The 23,421-nt window shown below is 35.3% G+C and overlaps 1 protein-coding gene across 4 annotated transcripts in view; it reads right to left on the minus strand.

Moving 5' to 3' along the window:
• Window positions 1-797: 797 nt before the first annotated feature.
• Window positions 798-23,421, minus strand: part of LOC135203581 (excitatory amino acid transporter-like) — a 224,441-nt gene continuing 201,817 nt past the window's right edge. For 3 of the 4 annotated variants that reach the window (XM_064233345.1, XM_064233342.1, XM_064233344.1), the window contains 4 exons: window positions 10,208-10,402; window positions 9,856-9,990; window positions 9,432-9,660; window positions 798-4,001 (listed from right to left, as the gene is read on the minus strand). In XM_064233345.1, the coding sequence (XP_064089415.1) occupies window positions 3,903-4,001; window positions 9,432-9,660; window positions 9,856-9,990; window positions 10,208-10,402 (658 nt within the window). In that variant the 3' untranslated portion in view covers window positions 798-3,902. The remainder of the gene's footprint in view (window positions 4,002-9,431; window positions 9,661-9,855; window positions 9,991-10,207; window positions 10,403-23,421) is intronic. The other variant, XM_064233343.1, reaches the window with a different exon arrangement.

The raw sequence follows: 23,421 nt of genomic DNA on the forward strand, positions 1-23,421 counted from the left end.
GTAAGCTTGGATAAGAATTTCTGATACCTTTTCACCGGCAAACACAGGTCGAACCCAGAAAAGGGATTTTGACGAAGTAAAAATCTATTTCTGGGGGAAGACCTGTGTTGCCTGGTGAACCAAGCCCTTCTAATTAATTTCCCCACCCTTACACCAATCCAAGCCAGGGTGTCTAAATCCAGGAATGCAGATGACGCTCGGGTCGGGTTGAAGTAGCGGTAGCGAGGGGGAGGAAGTGGCCTTTGGGACAGCTCTCTCCATGAGAGGGGTTTTGGAAAGGAATCCTCTAATTGGCACAGGACCTGTGAATAGTGGCTTCCAATTGCCTTGTACTTTATACCCGACACCCTTAGGGTGCTCGCGCGAGGGTAGTAACCTCTGCATACCATGCTAGCTTTTTTCTCTGGTATATTTAGAATCTATTTATACTAGAAAAGTCAGCTACAGGAACTTTTCACCGGGCGACACAGGTCTTCCCCCAGAAATAGACTTTTCCTTTGTCAAAATCCCTTTTTTCTATATGCTGGCTGTTCCTTCACGTGACTTGCGTGATTTTTGCGAGTTATACATTCTCAGTGCATACATACATTACTGGTACAGCATTATGCCAGAAAGTGCCAGTGTTTTGCATTTGTTTTGGCACTTGTTGGTTTTTTCTTTCAATGGAGAGCAGATAGGACCAGCGCCATTAAGTAGGTCATGGTTGACCTTTTAGTTGTTTTATGCTGCCTATAGTGATAGATCCACAATCAAGTATCTTGCTTTAAGGGAAATTGTTTTTTAATTAAAACTCAGCGTTAGATTTTTTGCATGTATTTGGCAATTTGTAGATACTATGAGATTATTGTAATGCTTTCCTATTTACATAAATGCAAAATATCATTAGAGGTAATCTTCAGGGTGACAATGAACTTTGAAGAGAAATGGTTAACAATTTTTTTTTTTTATAATTTACCTGGTACCACATGGTTGAACTGCAATTAACACTTTTAATTAGCCATGTGAAGTATGTCTTTTAAAAACAGGTTACAGGGATCTTGTGCTTAAAATTTTACAACAATATGTCTCAATTTGCATGTCAAATTTTATTTTTAAAAAATCTCATAGGATAGTACATATATTTTGCATTTTCTGATCCAGGCAATTGGTGGTTAAAGTTGACTGACCACAATCTTTTATGAATGTTATACGTATTGGTAAATTAATTAACATTATCTCAGTACCTTTTTATATTTCATATAAAAATCAAATAGTATTGATTGAAAGATATATTTTACTATTTCCTTGGTAAAACATTGACACCAACTTCTTTAGTATTATATTGTATATTGCAATGCAGTCACAGAAAACTTAATTTCTGTATTAATGAAAAAGTAATATTTTGTAATATAATAAAAACAAAGCTTAAAGGCCCTTAATGTTGATTATTCAATTCATTGACTTGGGGGATAGTCAGCAATAATACTTTGGTTTGCTGTCACGTTGACTGAGTTCCTTTGATTTTTTTAACATCCATTGATTCATTAGCTTGTAAACATCTGACACTGTTCTACACTATGGATATGTTGCTGATTTACTGAAGGTCTAAAAATACAGGAGTAGCAGACACTTATATCCTTGCTGCTTTAAGAGCAGTCTAACATCTTAAATGAGTGCTAACTTGCAATACAAATGCAAACTCTATGCTATATCACCATGCAGTGTCAAGTGTAAGTACACCATTACCATTCCAAAATCTTTCCACTTCAATGTATTTATTAAATATAGAGAAAATTACAATAATATTAAGCTCAGAAAATTTAGATATTTAAGTCTTCACTAGGATTTAAAGTATGATCTTTTGACACATTTTGCTAATAACTACTGAAAATATAAATTCCTTCCAGAATTGTTTGAGAAGCTAGTACTAATTAGAAACCAAATCTGAACTAAGTTTTTGAATAGCTGGAAGCCATTTTTCAGCTATGGAATTTACTTATCTGAAGAATCATTATTTCATCTCACAGAAATAACATTCTTGAAATCCTTGAGCCTAAATCATTTATATGACAAAGCTGAGACATAAACTCTTTCAAGAACTAATTGATGAAAACAACCCAGCATCACAAGTTTTTCTCTGATTAAAGTTATGTCTCAAACTTCCATAACATTCCTTTGTTCAAAGGGTAAATGGGTATCCCTGAAATCCTCATTTAGAATTAAAACTGATATTGGTGGTATAGCATGAAGTGAACTGTATTGTTTACTACAATAACATTTGTTACATGGGCCACTCATCTTTGTACTAAGAATCAAATCCTTTTCCAAATTAATATTGTCAATGTTTGATGAAAATAGTAACAGGAAAACTTTTGGTCATTTTCAGATACTAAAAAACTACAGTACTTGTTTTATGTCAAGAACAACTTTCACTCTTCAAAATACCACAGGAAATTATCGCTGTCCTTTGCTCACATGTACAAAGTTGAAGCACACTTCAAAGATGCATGAACATTCAATCTGCTTCCAAATCATGCTACTACAAGTAAACCCTTGCACAGCAAAGAAATGCTCATAACATGGTATGTATTGACATCACTGGAAACAACAAACAAGCATGTTCCATGCAGTGATGTTCAAATGAATTACGTAACTGCTGTCTTGAGAACTAAACTGATTTGAATAAACAGTTTTTAACACCAACACTAGAAAACAAAGTTACCTGTATGGAAAGGCCTTAACACAAAAAAAACGAAAGTTATTTGTAATGCTTCCTTGAACTTTCCTGCATTTTCATTCAATCTTATACCTAACATTTTCCAAATAATATAAGAACTGTATTCATGATTCCCAATATGGGTAACTAAAGCTGTAATATATACACAAAAGTATATACATTAGACATTTCACTGATTCCCTTTCACTTCATAAAAAGGGGGGGGGATGGGGAAGTGGTTTTACTGAAAAATAATTCAATCTCACTTAAGAGTACATAGCAGACCAGGGCAATGAATTTAATGGCTTCTGACAATCAAACATCTTTCATTCAAAATTAAGTTGTTTTATACAAAGTCCTGTTTTATTCCCTTGAAAAAATAATCCACTCTCACTTTGGCAATATTCTATATTGGCCATTTTCTATAGAAAACTATACATGCATGATGTACCACTTTGTCCTAGACAACATAATACAGTAGGATAGTCAAACTATCTTGATTTAAGTGAACACTGGCCAAAATCTACTACATCAGAGGCATATAATTCAAATGCACTATCACAATTTCAATAAAGTAATTTACAAAGGCAAATAATACTGTAATGTACTGGGCTATTAAAAGCATGAACTTCAACCACCTAAATCTCATTTGCCGCTAGACAAAGCTAAGACTATTATATGTAGAAGTTTGCTCTGTACTAAATTAGGCTCACGTTAATTGTAGGTATGTGTAAGTTAAAAAATTAGGACAAAATTTTTTTTTACAAGATATCAAAATATCATAAACTTTGATTGCTTGGAAAACATTACAGTACAGGAGAGCTGACAACAGACCAATGCTTAATCACTTGAATAATCCTGTCTGTACTATATCAGGATGATTTATTGTCATTTCACTTGGTAACATTTCAAGTTACCATCATAATAATGCATGTTAAATACTTTATTAATACTGTTTTAAAACAAAGAATTGGGAAGCCATCAAAATACTGCAAAGAAAGTGACACCCATATGTGTTCCAAAGTAGGTTATTCGAACATTATTAATAATGCTGTACTGCAACTTCAGTTACAAATGCACATATGACTGCCCAAACACTCCTGGATCACATGCTTTATATTATTAGAATAAAATATCTGAAATCCCTTTGGACTATAAACCTATAACAATCTTGATTTGCAGTACTTTTGTACTCTGTTAACATGATTTACATCTTTGTTGTAGTAGCTGATTCCTTTGGTGTACTTTCCACTTCTACATGAATTTCACCACTGTTTAACATCTTCTTCTCTGTTGCAGGAGATTCCTGTAAATGGCAAAACATAAGGGGGATTACTAAAAATTCATGTTTATATATTTAATTCCAAAACTTTAAAAGTTGTCAATGAAACTATGGAAAACATCCAAGAACTATTGTAGGCAGTCCTCAGGTTACGACGGGTCCGGCTTACGACGTTCCAAGGTTAAGGCGCTTTTCAATTATATTCATCAGAAATTATTTCCTGGGTTACGAAGCCTACAACGCTCATCTGGCACAAGAAATATGACACCAAAAATGCAAAATAATCAATATTTGAAGGTTTTTTTATGAAAAATGCAATAAGAAAGCAGTTTACATAGTTTTGAATGCACCCAAAGCATTAAAAGTAAGGTTTTCTTAGGATTTTTCACGATGTTCCGGGTTATGACGATTTTCGGCTTACGACACGTCTCAAGAACGGAACCCCAGTCGTAACCCGGGGACTGCCTGTAATGTTTTCATAATTGTACGTATTTTCATGAAATGGAGGAATGCATTTAAATATCTAAACCTTAAAAACTTGTTTTCCTACAATCAACCACCATACCTTACATGGGTACAGTCATGGAAACTAAGAAATTCAGCTATGCAAACTTATAAATGCCCAGAGTACCCATTGGAATTTTTTCAGCAGCCTATGATGAACATGAAACTCTTCTATGTTGATAGCTAATTTTTGCTAATAATTGTCTTGACAATTGGGATCACAAGGAGAACTTCCAAGTAAATATATTTGTATGTACCTTTCATTTGAATGTGAAATATTGTATAAATTACATGTTTTGTATTTTAGTCATATCCCAAATTTAGTCTCATCCAAAACAGAAAACATGTAATATACAATATTTCACATTCAAATGAAAGGTAACTTGCAGAAGAACAAAAACGGCAAACTCACTGTAGTGAATAATGTAAAGAATCTGACCCAAAATAGGAGGAAGCCTAAAGCATGGTATGGGAGACAGCACTAGAGAATGAAAGAACAGAATATAACCCAAAATAAGTCTCAAGTAACATGAAAAAATACTAACCCAACATAAGTCTCAAGTAACATGAAAAATACTGGTGTGTGTGTGTTTGAAAATGAAAATGGGAGACCAGAACCCTGAATTAGACAATTACAAATCAGAAGTGAAGCCGTTATGTAATGCCTAAATAATTGACAGAAGCGAGAGGAGTAAAATTTTAGGCATAAAGTCTGGCTAACAAAATGTTATACCATACTAATCTCTAGAACAATTGTTCATTTGTATCACATGAAGGCGAAGCAACTGGCTTCAGAATAAGAAAAATCAAAACCTCGGAAGAATTATGTAGATGCAGCCAAGACTATACCAGACATGCCAGCACATAAAATTAGGATCCTTATACAAGTTACTATCTGAGGCTAGAAAACAGGTAGGAAAGTCCCTACTATTCTCTATCAGCTGCTTAAATTCAGAACGGAACTGCTACTGTTATGACAGAGCTGAGATATTGTACATTTTTTGGCAAACCTGTCTCGGTTGCATGGGGAGTTTGAAGGGTTCACAGAAGTCTACCAGCTGACACCTGCATCCATTGCCTTACTTCACTATACCTCACTTAGTGGAGAGGACCTTGGGTGACCAATCATATATGTATTAATGTATGCTTGGTCTTAAGGAAATGACTGTACCTTATCTCTACTCCCTGTAGGGGGAAAGTGCCATCAGTGCACTTAAGGTTCTTTGCAGCGTCCCTTTAGCCCCTAGCTGCAACCCCTTTCATTCCTTTTCCTATACCTCTGTTCATATTCTCTTTCTTCCATCATACTTTTACTCTAACCTATTATTTCATAGTTCAACTATGAGGTTTTCCTCTGTTATACCTTTAAAACCTTTTTACTGTCAATTTCCATTTCAGCACCGAATAACCTAATAGGTCCCAGTGCTTGGCTTTCAGCAAAATTCTATGCATATTCTGTTCTGTTCTTACCTCTGCTACTCATTACTGTCCTTTAAATCTTTAGTAGTACAGTACCCGTGTCTTCAAGATACCCTTGATGCCTCTTATAATGGGTGGACACATTAGCAGAAATATTTTGTACATTCAACATTATTGCTAAAATAAGTTTCTTTCACTAGTAGCAATGTTCATCTCCCTAAAGGTAGCCCTGTATGAATAAAGTTATTAGAATAATCAGAAATTGGCCAAGTGACTGTTTTTCAATCTTACTTTGCCTGTGTCTCTTTTCATACTGATGCCTCTGTATCCAAAGAGCAACCACCCTAAAAGAGTTTGAGAGAGAATATTTTTGGCCTCAGTAAAGCATTTACTGTTTCAAATAGAGAGTTGAGATATGAATCTACTGTTGGCCCTTTTGTAAAGATAAAGGTACTATTCAGAATTTCCTGCACCAGAAGACAAGCCCAACTAACTCTAAGCAAAAAGGATATATGCAAGAGCACATTCAGGAGATATATAACGATATGACAAGCATAATACAGCATTAACCACAGAAAACTGATTACTATGTAGTACCACAATCATGAAAGCCCTCTAAAGTGTAATCAAGAGGAACACAAAACACTTTTAAGTTGTTACAGCCTCAAAAATACTGATGAGGCCTGCACTAAGACATGTGAAAAGAAAGTATTACAGAAGCATAAAACCAAGACATTGACAAATATTAACTATATTACACGATGGAAGATAATGAAGCATTAATAACTGCTGAACTTACTTGTAGAGCACATAGAAGAAAAAACCAATTATGAAAGTTAACCTCCTCTAAGGATAAGTTTAATCTTCATTCTGGGTTGCTAGAAAGCTTTAGAAATCTGGACTGTTACCATGGGAAGTGGCTGACTAACTGGTTTTATGTAAAATAAATGGTTTGTTTGGTAAAATAACACACTAAACCATGACCAGTTCATAGACTACGTATCTAATAAATGTACAAGAATAGTACCATCGATATATACAGTACTGCGTAAATTCAACTGAAAGAACCCAGAAATTACAATGCAATACAGGCGGCCCGTGGTTAATGGCGCAATCGCTTAGCAGCGAAACGGTTTTATGGCTGTCGTCAAAAATATTCATTAAAAATATAAGGTATTTTAAGGTATTTTTACGACACAATTTTCGGTTAACAGGAGTGGCAAATGTTTTGGTTTTTTAAGCAGCTTATGGTGATTACGAGTTTGTTTCGCCATATTTAATGCAATTCTGAGTTAATTTTCTTGCTTCTAGTTACCATAAACAAATATCTAGATACTTGACCTCTATGAGACTAGGTTATTTTTCCTTATACGACATGTTTTTAGTGGAAATGTGACTTGAATATGTCTTGTTGTAATTGTGAACTAATTTTTTTTCGTTAACAGATTACGTTGGCGGCATGTTTAGAGTAAAAAAATTACGTGGTTCCATTCGCAATTTTCCTTTATATCATCGTAATACGAACTTTACGTTATCTTACATTGGCATGAAACCAACAGTAAAATGTGTTTTTCAAGCACAGTAGTTTTGATTAAAATTATTTTATCTCAATTTTATCTACGGTTGTGTTTGATGACATACGTTTACTGGAGTTTTATCCTTGTTGCCGATGCACAATAATGGTCATTAGCAGCTTGAACAGTTTTCTCAGCTTCAGTTATAATTAGGTTTAAATTTAACAGTATATTTCCAGATTGATCTTTGATCTATAGCGAATAAAGTTATTACATTAAGATATCTCAGTCCAATTCTACATAATATCATTTATAACAACTACGGTAATAGTGTACTATAGTACAATGATTGAAATACAAGCCAAATGGATGTTGTTATCCAATTCAGTTGTACTTAGAAAAAAAAAGTTGTTTCTAGTTCGGTTGTTCAAGGCTGTACATATTTATGCAACGAGTATAACATTAAAACCATACTGTTATAATTCTCTTTTGCTGTTTTTGAACTTATGTAACTAGAAGATGGGATAAAGTTAGGATATTGTCATTTGGTCTCTCATAAAATTTGATTATCGTAAGACGAAATATGGTAACTTGAACACTACAGCTACCTGTACACTGTATAAAACCATATTATATCTTTACATACTCTAGACACCCAAAGGATTAAAGGTAGGTTTTTTTTCACTTTACAGTATTTATAATGCTATAATGTACTTATTGCGCCATTGCGGGATTACGGCGCCGTTTGACTGGTCTAGGGTGCTGTTAACTGGTCTGGTATTCTGAAAAAAGCTGTGCGCCGGCCGCAGGCTTTAAAATCGCTTAGCGTCGAAAATTGCTTGGTGCCGCTAACCAAGGGCCGCCTGTATATGAATCTTGTATTTGGAAGTTTTTTATGCAAGGCAACAAATTTTCACCATGTTACCATGTAAAGAAAATACAGTGGTTGGATTCAAACGTAGTTCAGCAAGCATTAAGGTTTATCTTAACGAAGCAAGTTCATAATTATCATCATTATTACCAAACATGGTCAATGAATGAAATTTGAAGCAGCATTAAAATGTTATACTTTTAGGAATTTTTTTAATTAAAACAGGTTTCTCTTGCTTTGCCTTAGATCTCAAATTTCATAACTGGCATTTTCATTATTTCTTAAACCTAGCATGATGGGAAGGTATACATAATGCATCTGTATCTGCAGGTGTCATCATTATCACCATGATGTCTATATGGTTACCTATTTAGCATTTACGTATACTAAATGAGATATAAGGTACCTTATAATTCACAAGCAACATAATTCTTTAAATTTAAGAATTCCATTACTGTACTACCACAACATTAGGGGCATAACTTATAAATTGTAAAATGTGTTTTTGACCTTAGTTTTAGTGGATACGTAATTTTGTGTACAATTTTAAAATAGTATTTGTACTTACGGCTATAGGAGTGTTTGAAAATATTTGGCAAATGCATTGATTCTAAAGTTCAAAAGGTACAGATGACATAAAAAATTGTTATTTTTTTAGTTTGTTAATTCATGCACACTATCTAATTTTATCACAAAGCACCAAAATGTCATACTTATCAAAGCACCAAAATGTCATACTTATCATATGGTGAACTGTAAGGCTGAACTAATTGCACTCTTCAACAAAGGATTTTCAAGACATGTCATTGATTGCTAAAAAATTATACTCAACAATGGACCTTTAAGTTGGCTTACATTCAATAATGCTCTTTCTTATTGCCATTTCTAACATTATTTTACTTTAAAATATGAGACCATTTAAAAAATAATGGTAAAAAAATTGGCACAAAATCTAAAATTACAGGATTTAATAACTGCCCCCCAAAAAAGGGGGGACACTGTAAGTTATGCATAGCTTTCCCGACATCAAATACGTAAAAGAATCATTCCCTCCTTTTAAATATATATGTACTATATGGCAAGCTATGCAAATAAAAAAACAAGACTAAAGGATTTTAATAGCCACACAGGTGTTAGTAATCTCACCACTCCCTTAAGTAGCACCGTTGGGTCATGCAACATGGCATCAGGGTCATCATGCAGATGGGTTACCAGTGGAGTGAGATCTGCAGCTTTCTCTACATCACTAGGGTAGGGATTTTCCGTGCTAGCTGTCTCAGCATCCATGGCCTGCAGCTCTCCTTGGCTCCAGTATTCCACTATGGCAGCTGTATAGCAGTCCCCTAGCATATTATTGGTTGTGCGGAAGCGATCTCTGAAAAGTATAAGATTTTCTTTTGATAATTCAAATTACGAAAAATGTTGGAGATGCAAGTATAAATAAGCAGTCCATGACGTTTAGTGTCCAGAGCATCTTGACACTTGACTAAAAAAATTAAATTTTTTGGAAGTTTTAATTTATGTGTTTTGCACAAAACTATTGCTTTGTTCATTACTGTAAATAACTTACACAAGCCAGTCTATGGTGAAGAGTAATGAGACGTCTTCAGCTGGCAAATTGACTGATGTAAGAACAATCAATATGAGAACAAGAGCAGCACTCGGAACGCTTGCACTTGCTACACTTGCAGCTGTGGCGGTCACACTGAAAGAGAAACCAGTACAGTAATCTTGTTGCATCACTATATACTCCAGAGAGATTTAAATTCAATCCAAATCGATGGAAAACCTTCCCAATTAACCTCAATAATAAGATGGAACCTTACTAATTAACCTCAATAACAATGTAAATCAATGAATTCAAACTACTTAACATGAATAACAAGGTAAGTCAAAATAAGAATGCAACATAACTGACTTACACAATAGTAGCGTATTCACCGATTCCCAAAGGTATTTCATTCATTTGAGCAATGAAGACTGTTCCCACAGAAACAAACAAAGCTGTTCCATCCATGTTCACTGTGGCACCAATAGGTAGTACAAAGCGGGAGATACGTGGATCCACTCCGCATTTGTCATTCATACATCGGAAGGTGATAGGCAGCGTAGCCGCCCTGTAAAGGGAACAGGTATTAATATATGGTCAAACAGAGGGGAACTTTTAAATTAAGAGCTCGCAGGGGGTGACACACAGGCCACAGATCCATCCCGCGGCTTCCCTGTTTAAATTGAGGCCACACCCCAGACCCGAATACAGCAACTCATTTATGCGCCCTGCTTGGTGGGCAGTACTAGCACAGGGGTTAGGCAACATAATACATAATAATGATGATAAATTTTACTCACCCACACAGGCCGGGTACCGGCACTACCTCTGAAACAAACAAACAGACTAGGTAGTTGTGCATGTTTGACAGTGACTTGAGAGAGTGTGAGGTGGTTATAGCGTTATGGGAGCTGGGGTTGGCTGGTAGGTGAGAGGGCCTGAAAGTTTTCTGCACAAGAGGGGAGCACTTACCCAGCTTACGGACACTCACTGCTCTCTACTCCTCCCTCCCAGGGGACGATCTCGCTCCTGCAAATGTGGCTAGAGTGCTAGGTTAGCTTTGCACTCTGCAAGGTAAGGATAAAAAACGTTAACATCACATGGCAAACCTGATTGGTATATTCTTGACAGCAGACCTACCTATTTAACTGGTAAGGGAGTAAATTTACCGGAGGCCAGGACTAAGTTCTTATGGCACTTCATTAAATAAAATAATCTTCTTCGTTATGAAAGTTAAATCACTTCTAAACAAATTTACTTGTATAAGCATTATATTAATGATGTTTGAAGGCCCCTTACAGTACAAGTTCTGCCAATGTCTCTCATAGGTGTAACCAAGTTACGTATTGTTATTTTCATATACATTTTTTTTATCTTTGTTGTATAAAGTGTGTGGAAATGGTAACAAGAAAATTGTCTATTTTTTTTAGTGTTACCAGGAATTTTTTCATTGCATTCAGTGCAATATTTTCTGTTTTCTGGAAACACCCATGGATTAACAATTTTCAATTTACTTATAATTTTGATATCTTAATATCAGACAGAAATGAGAGCCTAATTAGAAGAATAAAAACCCCATCCGGTAAATTTAGTAGGGATTTTTTTTGTTTCTCTATATTTTATCATTATTATTTTACAGTATGATGGCCAGGTTTACGGGCTGTCTGAGAGGTGTGGGGTGGCACCATGCACATGGTTATCCCCAGGGATAAAGATGTCTCCTTGTATATCCCCTTCTTAGTCAAACAAGAACTAAGCCTCTTTCTAAGATAATGCCTTTCTCTACTGAGTGGTATGAGTGTCATATGAGAGCCTCTACACACCAAACCTGGGACCAGGTCCACTCAACGAGGATGAGCCTTAGCACATATGGTTGGACAGCTTCAATTCGAATTCACAAGGTAATCATGCATAAAACTGTAATGTTAACCCCCACTGTAATACCAAAATTAGTTATCTTTTTACAACAAATGCAAAAGAAAATAAGTAGCTGAAACTCAACTAAAATTAATATAACAATGTTTGAAATAAATTGTGAAAACATGCTTAGTAAATGAAGTATAAGATCAAAAATAACCCTGCAGGAAGTACTGAATAGCACCAGGCTAATGTGTGTCAACCCTGCAAGCTACAAAGTAGCGATCTTATTTACCCATTAAGAGGTAAAATTTGAAAAACAATGGCGCAAAGTAATAACCGTCCTCGCATTATGTCCTAAGTCATGCTCGCGGGTTTCATGTATAGAGGAGTGGTGGGGCGAGGGTGAGTACAGAGAGCTTAGTTGAAAAGTGCCTCCTTTCTCAGTCTCCCCTCCCGCCAGCTGAAATAAAACGGTGATGATGCTCCCGTTACAACTGGAGAGGCGTCGTAGCAGATCAGGTCTCCTAGCAATCTTCCATCAGCCAGTATTGCTCCAACTTCTGATGGATAGATGAACCCAAACGGTAGACTCATTTGTACATTATTAAAGGATTTATCATTATCAATACAAATAAAAAAGTATCAAGGACAATGATATAAACAAATCTCTATGTTCATCTTTCATTTTCAATAAATATACTTTAGAACTACTTAAAAAACAGTTTTTCAAGCCTGGTCACTATTCAGTAAAGTTATACTGTATTGATAAAGGATCTGATACAACTAGTTTCCTTTCTCAAAGAAACCAGAAAAGGAATAAATAGAGAGCACTACAAGAGTTTGCAGAAGCCCGAGTGAAGATGTGGGAGCAAGATAACATTTCAATACAGAGCCAAAGCAAGAGCGCAGAACAAAGAGTAGGCCAATCAACAGTCACACTCAAATTACTGCAACCAAACTGAAATATAAAATGACATTTGACCATCCTTGTACAGTCACAGTTTAGAAGATAACTAAGATTTTATAACAGAAGGATTATATTTTTAGTGCTGAAGTTTTATCAATATCACAGAAATAATATTGAAACTGATGCCAAGGTTGCAATAACATGAGAGTAAAATGAAATGGCTATACGTATATAGTTGGGGTGGGAGGGAGGGCTTGTACAGTATACATATTAAACCTACGCTAACCCAATTAACACTCATTCCATGGCAAAATATTAGGAAATTAAAGACATTTGACAAAGAGTACTGCCAATTAGTCCAGGTGAGACATGCTTTCTTTCCAGTGCTTGGGAATCTTCCTAAGGGTTATAAAATTAAGAATTTTACACCGTCATTTTCTTACGCAAATTGAGCTGCTGCTGTTTTCAAATGACAAATTAGTGGTAGACACAATCATGGCATTACATATTACTGTAAATACAATGCCACTATTAGTACGTATAAGGCAAAGATTTTAACACTTTAGGCTCAACCTTATAGTAATTCTAAATATAATTTTAATACTTATCATACACTGTACGTACTGATACTTCTGGTAGGTAATGATAATAAATGTTAAATTACACTCCAAATGACAAACCTTGCTGTTTTAAGATTCAAAGAATTTCTCAAACATAAGCATGGATTACATAAAGTACTCGGTACGATAAAGTGGCTCATACATGCATGGACATGCAAATTTCTATGTAAAATAAAACTTAACAAGGCCCCAAGCAATATGATTCACCTTTATTTTTGGTTAAATTTTCACTTCTCTTAAGAATACAGACAAGTAAACTTTATCACTGAGACCTTCCATTAACGGTAAAGGTTAATAACATTGACCATAATCAGCTCCTGAACCCTGAACACTTCTAGCACATTGTGAAAAGTAAGGCTGGACAAATGGTCGAGTATATGATGTTCTAAAATTATCTGGTAGCTGAATGTTGTAACATTCAAAAGTTAAAATTCACATGAACAGCTATAAATATAAGTACTACAGTAGTACATTCTAAAAAGAGGCTATTTGTCGAAAGCTACAGACGGAAAAGTCTAAGCTTTTTTGGGGTACAATCATGAATTCCAGAGCTATATGTGTATGTTAAAACTCGTCTTATGTTTAACATTTCTTTTAAACCTAAAACCCCTTCTTACAGAACTAAAATGTCTCACTAAAGTTTGTATCTACTAATGATAACAATAATAAAGCCTATGTTGACTTTGCATCAAAATGGTAGGATCTCTGAAACTGTGCTTGTGATATTTCGGTGGCAATGCTATTTCAAGGAATTACAACCCTGAAATTTTCATGGCAGTGTTATTTTAAAAGCTAAAAGTGTTAAAAGGTTGCAAATTTCAATACATAACAGTAAAAAGCTGCAATAATACTCAGATTGACAACTGCAGCTAGGTATGCTTTTTGAAGCTATTACCTGGGGTGAGGTGTGAATTTCAAAAATAAACGTGGATTTAAACCAAGAAGCAAAGTGTAAAAATAAGGTGTAATCTAGGGTTGTTACTATCATAACACTTGCATGGACTGAACTTTCTGTTATTGTCAATAGCTACAATCTTCTCATACATGGACTGTTTTAAGGTTAATACTTCTGAAACTAACAGATGGGCAAAACGGAAGGCTAAGTCTAAAATACATAAATACAAACAAGAAATGCTATTTTCAAGAAGATATCAAGGAAGAAGATAATCTAACAATTCTGAAAAAAAGAGGTATTCAAGAAGACACCACCTCCATTACAAAATCAGAAAAGAAAGAAAAAAATTTTTTCCAGAACAAGCAACAATACACTTGCATCTGGGGAAGGCACAGTATAATGACTACTGAACATCAAAGAAGAAAATGTTGGAACTGGAGCTTGGCAAAATATCAGTTTATACTGTAAAACTCTTCTAGATCTACAGTGTTAACATTACATAAAGGATACTAAAGTGTATCCACATTGTCAAGATCTCTTTATTCAGTGAAAAATTAGAACACTTGAAGACAAGTGTAGTGTATCAGTCCTTGTTGTTTGGGAACAACAGCTGCTGACATAACTGTTGCCTAGATCCTTTAAGGAAATGAGTTAATCTGTAAATGCTCATGAACATTACAGATGAACGGCAAGATACATTTATGTACGTATTGAAGTTTCTTGTAAAGGTAAGAGGAAAATGACAATCTACCTGCATAAGCAAAAACTTGAGAGGTTTTCCTTAAGGTTCCTAACTGGGAATGAAACATTCATTTATAATGCTCTCTTTCTTGATAGTTATAAATTTCTTGATTTAGGACAAAATGTGAATCCTGCAACAAAACTGGAAGTAATTTAAGAATCTTGCTAAATTATTACAATGCTAACAACTACACCTAATGAACACAGTATCAGAAGTAGTCATTAAAAGTGACCTTAGCATAAACCCATTTTCTTCTTGAGCTTCTGGGTTCTGTTTTACATAGTTTCACAAAGGTAATTTCCTTGATTTATTTAAAGAATTTATTAGTAACTTAATGAGACCATCGAGTCACATCTCTTGACTCGTGACACATGCAAAAAATTTTGTCTAAATGAGATCTGAAAATGGAGCTGAAGAAGTTGGATAGCTAGGACAGAAGAGGACAAATAGAACAAATAAAGAGTAACAGTCTGAAAGCATGGCAGCCAGGGACCAAAGGGCTGCTGCAAGGAACATTCAGTAATGTTTACAGTGCACAGTTCGGTCTTGGTCATGGCTTGGATGAAAACACCATCCAGTATAACTATGATGAATATTAGCTGTACACATTAAAATAATGAATAACTGATAAAAAAAACCACTATGGCAAAGAAGGAATTTTTCTTATGAACAAATGTTGGCTATATAGTACCTAACAAATACATGGGGGCTTAATTGGGACTTGACTGTACCTTATCAAAGGCTTCTAAGATGTTCTGCCATTGACTGAGCCAAGGTTGTGCATTATGAATAAATGTGGCCTGCCATGAATGAGAGGGTTCTACTATTTTTTCAATTTAGCTGATATTTATTAGGAGCTGTGATGGTAAAGGTCAGTGATATTAGTTGACATCTACAGTCATAAAGAGCAAGTGAGGCAGTAACTATAAAAATGGGCTACTTATGTTTAGAATTATCATTGCGATTTCATAGAAATCTTGCAAGTGTCATAATTAAAAAATTGGTTGTCAACAGTATTCAAGGTGCTATAACTTTTTCCATGCAGAAATCAAACTACCAAATATTTTGTAAGAAAAATCAAGAGTCCTGAACATCTAGATTAAAATGAATTTAGATTTATAAACCAGTTATAAATAAGTGACATTACAGTCCTAACATGCAATGAGTGTAATGAGGTTTAGCTGATTTGGCAAGATAACTGTCAGAAACATTTTTAATTGCGTGTAAACTAACTGAATGATATGTACAAACTTAATTTTGTCTGGTAACCTATGCATGTCCAGTATAAACGAATTACTTTGAGAAAACATTTTATTTCCACAACTACGCATTATTGTGAGTAATATACAGATTTAAAACGGTTAGGGGGAGAGGCACATAACATTCTGAGAAAATTGGATTGAGAATTCATTTGCGCAACTAAAGCAAGGGATCCTGTTCTCTAGCTATGAGAAATTCAGTACTGTAATGTAAAGTCTATATTCCTGCACTGATGTGACAAGATAAAGAGGACCTTGCAGGCATGATCATGTACTGTATCTAATTTTCAACGTGGCCTACATTTTCATGCCTACTTAAAATTTTTAACAAATGAAAATTCCAACTACAATATTTTACATTACATAGGTCAAGGAAATTAGTATTTTAAAGGCCTGGGATGGCAGTTATGTACTGCAATTCAAAACAAAGTTCTTGTCCATGAAAGGCACCAGATTCAATGCTCAAATCCAAAAAAAAAAAATTTCTAGAGCTAATCCCACTAACATTCATCATGCACACTCATTTTCAAGTGTAAGAGCCTTTTTGAGTACCAATGTCTAGGTGTAAGTTATTTCACCACTGCTTACAATGAAAAACATGTAAAACAATATACTGTTTATCTAAACACTAATATGTAATGTACAGGAAATTGCACAGGAAGCATTACAAAACTACTGATTTGCATACATTGTACTTTATGTAGGAAATTTGAAAATAGGAAAAGTTGTGTCAAGCACTATATACCATAAACATGGAAAAATATAATTAATGCCACACATACCAATTTAAGAGTTAAGAGATATAAAGGATTCATCTACTTTACTTGATTTTTTCCGAAAAAAAAAAGGTTGAATTATAAAGCATGTAGTATATATTTCACTGTAGAATATCATTTGTACAGACATAACCTGGCACAGTACATACTTTACTGTGGATGAATGAGTTATATGTTAATACTATAAGAAACTCAAAAGTTGTAACTCATCTTAAATTGAAATGTACTATTTAAAGATTTAAGATTTTTTTGGTTTGCAGAGAGCCACAATATATAAAATAGTTTTAATCTTCATTCAAGAACTGCCTATATATGTCTGCATATCTTAGAACTTACTAATGAAATATTGCTCTAGGGTAGATGAAAGCTTACATGATACCCCCCAACAATTTTTTTTTTTTTTAATATGAGCACCTCTTGTCTAGAATTGCTCAATATGTGATGGGCACCTCTTGTTTAGAACTGCTCAATAACTAGATCCTACATCCAATCATTTTCCTTAACAATAATTTTTCAAGTCAACTGAGTATGTCCAGTTTTTCACGGGTCCAAATGGTATTGCTCAATCATCATGATTACTCAAAATTTCACACTAAGAAATTTTTTCTTGAATACTAAACACAGGAAAAAATAAACAATAACAGAAATTATGTACACGTACATCTGATGTCACCTACCATCAATAAGGCTTCAAGTTTTAAAGATGCAATTTTGACTGTGACTACTTTACAATGCAGAAGTTAAAAATATGTCTGCATTGTTGCCTTTCTGCATAGTTGTCAGCATCTATGTGCTTCAAATTTAAATCAACTAGCTATGTATAGTCAAAACTGGTTGAACTTACTGATTTGTTATCAGTAACTACTATTAGGAATGTAAACCTCTTAATCTAACTGCCTCCTGAAGAGAATTCTTTAGATGGTATTAACCTCACACAGTAAGGCATATAATCAAGGAATTTTAGCGCAAATAATTTGACTGTCTTTAAGAAAAAGAGATTCTCAACAAAATGCAGCATTACCATATAAAAAAAGTGTATTACCTCTGGAATTAGATTAATGTAATCTATGAAGTGTCGATATAACACACCTGGAAAGTAAGACCATCTTTGAAGAACCTGAAGGTTCTTAACCAACAATACCAATACATACTGTATTACATGTAATGCAGGCACATATTATACACCAATATATGATTTACCTTTGGTAAGCCTATGTTCTCATGAACACACAAAATCACAGTAATGGACTATTCAACAAACGACAGTACATCACAACACTCATTTTCAAAATAGTAGTTGCCTAATCCCTTTTTGATGCCATGACACTTGGGGCTAACATCCTGTTGATCATTGTTGTTGTAATTTATAACTTGTACAAAATAAAATAATCACAGGTAAAATACACTTAAAAAAGCTTGAGCCTTTATCGATGAAACTACATCACATGGACTAATGATGTTTGGACTGCAACAAAATCTAAATGCTTCCTGACCCTGCTCATCAGAAAAGGTCCCAAACATTATGAGTCGCATTATGATACCAGAACTGCTTTTAAAAGGGTTGTTACCGTGTAGCAACACATAAACTTATGTTTAATGAGGCATTAATATTACTGGAGAAGTACAGTAATGGTCAAACTAACATTACACTATTATCCAATGTAAAAATAAAAGAGGTTACTTGAAAAGTCCTCAATTGCAAACAGCCATTTACCCTAGATCAAGTATGGCTACTGCAGCATGCATCAACCAAATCATTTATTGAAAAAAAAAAAAGAAATAAGAAACACAACCACTTTGGTGGAATAAGTATTACAGTCTTGATTAATTGCATCTCAACTTAAAACTCTTATCTTCATGAAAAAAGTTCCCTTAAAAGAAACCCAGAAAATAGAAGGATGAAGAGAAAAAATCTAGTTGTAGACTGCAATACTTTCATAAAATGTAGCACCTATGAAATCAGTTTTCAAAGATGCCTGACAAAATTAAGTTAAATACTGAGGAAAGCAAGACAACTGTTGAATGGGTGAAGGAATAGGAGGGAATGAGGAAAAATCTAGTAAATGTGACTAAGAGCGAGATAGCAGTATTCAAAACAGTAAAATTCCTGCTACAATTATAGTATTTTATGTTTATCACTAATTCTGGAATATTCAGCATGCTCAAGCTAGAGCTCTAGTCTATGGGGAAGGGAAAAATTATTTGGAAAAAAAAAAAAAGTAAATTGCTAGACTGCTGCTGACTGCCATGCAGCAAGCTGGAAAGAAATTGAGCTTGGAGGATGTGTAGGATCTATAGCCACAGATGACTAACTACTGTACTAATCAGGCATCGGTGCTGCTTCCTCAGCCCCGATGCCACCTGGGCTAGTCCTGAGGCTCGGACCATTTTTTTCAGTGGTCATCAAATGGATTGTCAGATGTTTGTCAAATAATGTTAAATCTTCCTTCCATTCACATTAAAGACACCAAGCTTTTCTGTTTTCATAAAAGGGTAACATTTACTTTTAACTCCTCATAAAGATACAGATGATTTTCCAAGGAACTTTAGTATACTTATATATATGTATGTGTGAGAAAATTTAAAGAGCTAAAATGTTTTTGTTCCATTGTTCATTCTTTAATCATAAAATTTAAAAAGCTTGGGAAATTTTGTATATATATATACATATATATACTTTATTTTTATGAAGCAAAATTAATTTTTCAGTACATACCTATCACTCATACATGGCCACAATTTTGGTATCATCTGAATGTCCTAGAACACTACACTGTCTCAAACACAAAAGAACAATTGTAGTAGCATGGCATATGTTTCCTGGGGCTTTACATGCCTCATTTTTTGTGCAGCCTTTATTCGAAGCTATAAGACCATTGAGGCTGGGAGGAGGAACTTCATCATATGAATGAGGGATTTCTATGAAAAAATGAATTTAGTTTCATCAATACCCAATTATTCATATGACTGAATAGGAATGTAGGTTAGAATACTGAACTGCTGAAAGCCCCAGAGTAATGAATGAGACCTAAAAGTTCCAAGAGAATACTTAGGAACTAAAATAGGTTGCTATACTATATATTTGGATAAACCACTTTAGTGTGTTTAAAGCAAGGCATTTGTAATGGTGTGTGTCAATGCAAAAAGTAAACACACTTGACAGTCACCTGAGACCTAGAAGTTACTAACCCCAGAGGTTTATGTCTCTTATATTTCGTACATTTCAATAAAGTAGATGTGAGAAGATTGATTTAGGAATAGGAAATGATTCCTCCAAGTCTTTTCCCCACAAGTAAAACTTGGCCAGCCATGATGATCAGTTTCAGTTAATACATCTGAAACCATCTGAGAGTTAAGTGAGTGCAGTAAACTTCTAAAAGTAGAGTTACACCATCAAGTACCTATGCTTAAAAAAAGTTATATCCAAGATATGACTAAAAACTAATGAAGTAAAGAGGGCTCTGATCTCATGGACTTGAACTCTCACAGGTAAGGACAAACAACTCTCACAGAGTAGGACAGAGTAAGTCCTCTTCATTACTGTTGAATGAAGCAAAGGAAAGGTGTTTGAATCTTCACAACAAAGTCAGAGGCACATGTTAAATCCAATGAGCCCAATCTCTAACCTACTTAACTCTTCCCAAAAGAGCCAAGACTCTGTTAACCTTGCTCAAAGATGCAAATACCAGGAAAAAATTCTCTTCTGTGTAAAAAGCTGTGGGGGAAGTGGAGAGAGGTAGCTGGAGTAGTACTTTGTGATAAGAAAATGTCAATCACGCTAAAAGTCAAGATCAACAGCACACTGATAAGACCAGTGTTAATGTAAGGATTGGAAATATGGGCTCTAAGAAGAAAAGAGGAAGTAATGCTTGAGAGAACAAAGATGAGAATGCTGAGGTGGATTATGGGAATATCGTGGCCTGAGAGGTTGGTAAATGACGCAATAATAAGAAGGGCAGGCTTAATAAAGATTACAGAGGTAATAAGAGAGGCACAATTGAGATGGTATGGGCATGTGTTGAGGATAGATGATGGGGAGGGAGTGAAGATGGCTTGGGAAGAACCTGTTAGAGGAAGAAGATCGAGAGGGAGACAGAGAATCAGATGGCGAGATAAAGGGAAGGAAGATGTGGAGAGAAGAGGTTTGGTGGAGGATGATGCCTTTGATAGCAGGCAGTGGAGAAGGTGCATCAGGGAAAGAAGAAGACAAAAGTACAGTGGAATAAACTGCATCAGGGAAAGAAGACAAAAGTACAGTGGAATAAACTGGTTAACACCCCCCTTCACTGCACTAATTACAGAACTGCTTGGACTGGTGGGGCCAGATAGTTGAAGCTCTACAAAGCCTTGCAATGCCTTGGGTGCTTCCTTTGAAAGCTTCCTGTTTCTGACACAGCTAGGTAGACAATATGTGAAGTTATGTCATCTCCTAAATGAGAAAATATGACTGGTGAAGCAACTTCTTTCGTGTAGAGACCTCCTGGGACTGTCCACCAACATGGTAAGCAGGTCAAGGAATAACTCCAGCTGTGGTCAAAGGGGTCCAATCAAGTTGATCCTCATGTTCCTGGATATTTGGAGCTAGTTCATAACCTGACTTACAAGCCAGAATGAACAGAAAGTAGTACAGTATATGTACATATCCAGATCATAAGAGTTGCATCAGTGCTTCCAACTTCTAAGCTGCTTGATTTATGCTGGGCTTAACAATATAATGGCAGTTTGCAATTATGGCTTGTTGCAAACAGATCAACAACTACTTGTCTCACTGACACTGCAGAACCCTACTAATTGGCATATGCAGCGACCATTCTGAATAAGACTGACTACAATCACGTTGTGCCTTCCTAGGATAAACTTGGTACTATTACCTCTGCCCAAACAGAAATATCCACTACTGGCTGACATAACATCTTGGATCTTGTACCACTCTGACTTTCTAAGGAAGTCACTGTCATGAGGTTGTTGCTTAACCCACTGATGAACTTTACTGCTAAGAGTTGAGCAAATGCTTACAGGTATGAAAAGATGGTCTTTAACTCAAGTAAGCTGATGTGTTGCCTCCTGTCCTGAGGAACCCAATTCCCTTCACCTGGTAGTCAAGTAAGTCTTCTGGATTTTGACATGTTTGTGAACATCTAAATCTCTGGTTAGAGAGATCAACATAACTTCCAGTAAGAGCTGGCTGGGATCCTGCCACAACTGATGAACATTCAAGGTGTCTGAGGCCACAAGTGAATAACTGCCAAGTAAGCAGACACCAGCTAATAGAACCTTACTAGTTGAAGCTGTAGTGACAGTATTCTGAACATTTTGCCAAGCAAGCTTTTCCAAGCACAATATGACCAATCAGGGATTGTCACAACCTGTTCAAAGGATCTGGGGTTTGCCAGGACAGCTGGATCAAGGATGACACTCTCCTGATTCCATCTTTTTTAGGCAAACTAGAGCTGCTTCTGTATTGATGGCACCAAGTGTTTTCTTCTCCCAGTTGATGTGAGATCTTGAACACTTACAAGCTTAAATGACAAATTTTTAATCATATTGTACTTCTCATAGCTAACAAACCCTCAGTTTAACAATAGGATAATCTTCTTGTGCCAGCTGGAAACTGGTTAAAAACAATCAAAGATTGTAAAGCACGGAATCTGTGGAATCTGGCAACTCATGCGTATAAGAGGTGCAAACTAACAAATTGTCCATGTAGCCCACCTCTAAAACCTGACACTATTCCTTGAGGGACATGCTATTACTGACACCAAGGTCTGACCACTGACTTGCAGAGCAGTTGCCAAAATACAGGAATCTGAACTGAAATTTCTTCCCTAAACATACAGTATTTCTTAGGCGCTGGGACATAGAAATGTGCATCCTTGAAGTCTATGGAAGCCATGAAGTCACTTCTTTGAAGGAATAATGAACTAAAGCCAATGTTTCCATCCTGAATAGTCTTTGCAGCACATAACTGTTCTACAGGTTAAGATCAATGATTCTAATCAGCCCTCCTGCTTTGGGATCAAACAAGATAATTGTAGAAACTCGGCTATTGTCCCATAATTGCTTGATCACCTGCTTATGTACTATCAACCTCACCTTGCCATCTACGGCCTGGAACCACTGGGAGTTGTGACTGAACAATACACATTGAGGATGAGAGTGGGGGGATTATTTCTAGAAAGGACTTAACAGTTAGTAAAACAATACTATCATTAATGTACAAAGGTGGGGCCCAGAAAAATTAATGTGAAATAAAAAATTATGGATAAAAATCAAAATATTGAAAATATAAAAAATACATCACAAAGAATGAAGGATAGTCCCTTTTACAGTTTCTTTACACAATGAAGCTAAATATATACAGCACAGTCTTCGGTAACATGAGTGCAACCTAGCTTTCTGATAATAAGTAGTTATCCACTTGTTTCCTAATTAATGCCAAGCACTAAAACTAAATAATCAACACCAAAATTATTTAGGGAAAACATAAAAACCCCTCAAACGCTTGAATTATCACTAATAGATGCATAT

The sequence above is a fragment of the Macrobrachium nipponense genome, chromosome 36 (assembly GCF_015104395.2).
Source record: "Macrobrachium nipponense isolate FS-2020 chromosome 36, ASM1510439v2, whole genome shotgun sequence".
Classification (NCBI taxonomy): domain Eukaryota; kingdom Metazoa; phylum Arthropoda; class Malacostraca; order Decapoda; family Palaemonidae; genus Macrobrachium; species Macrobrachium nipponense.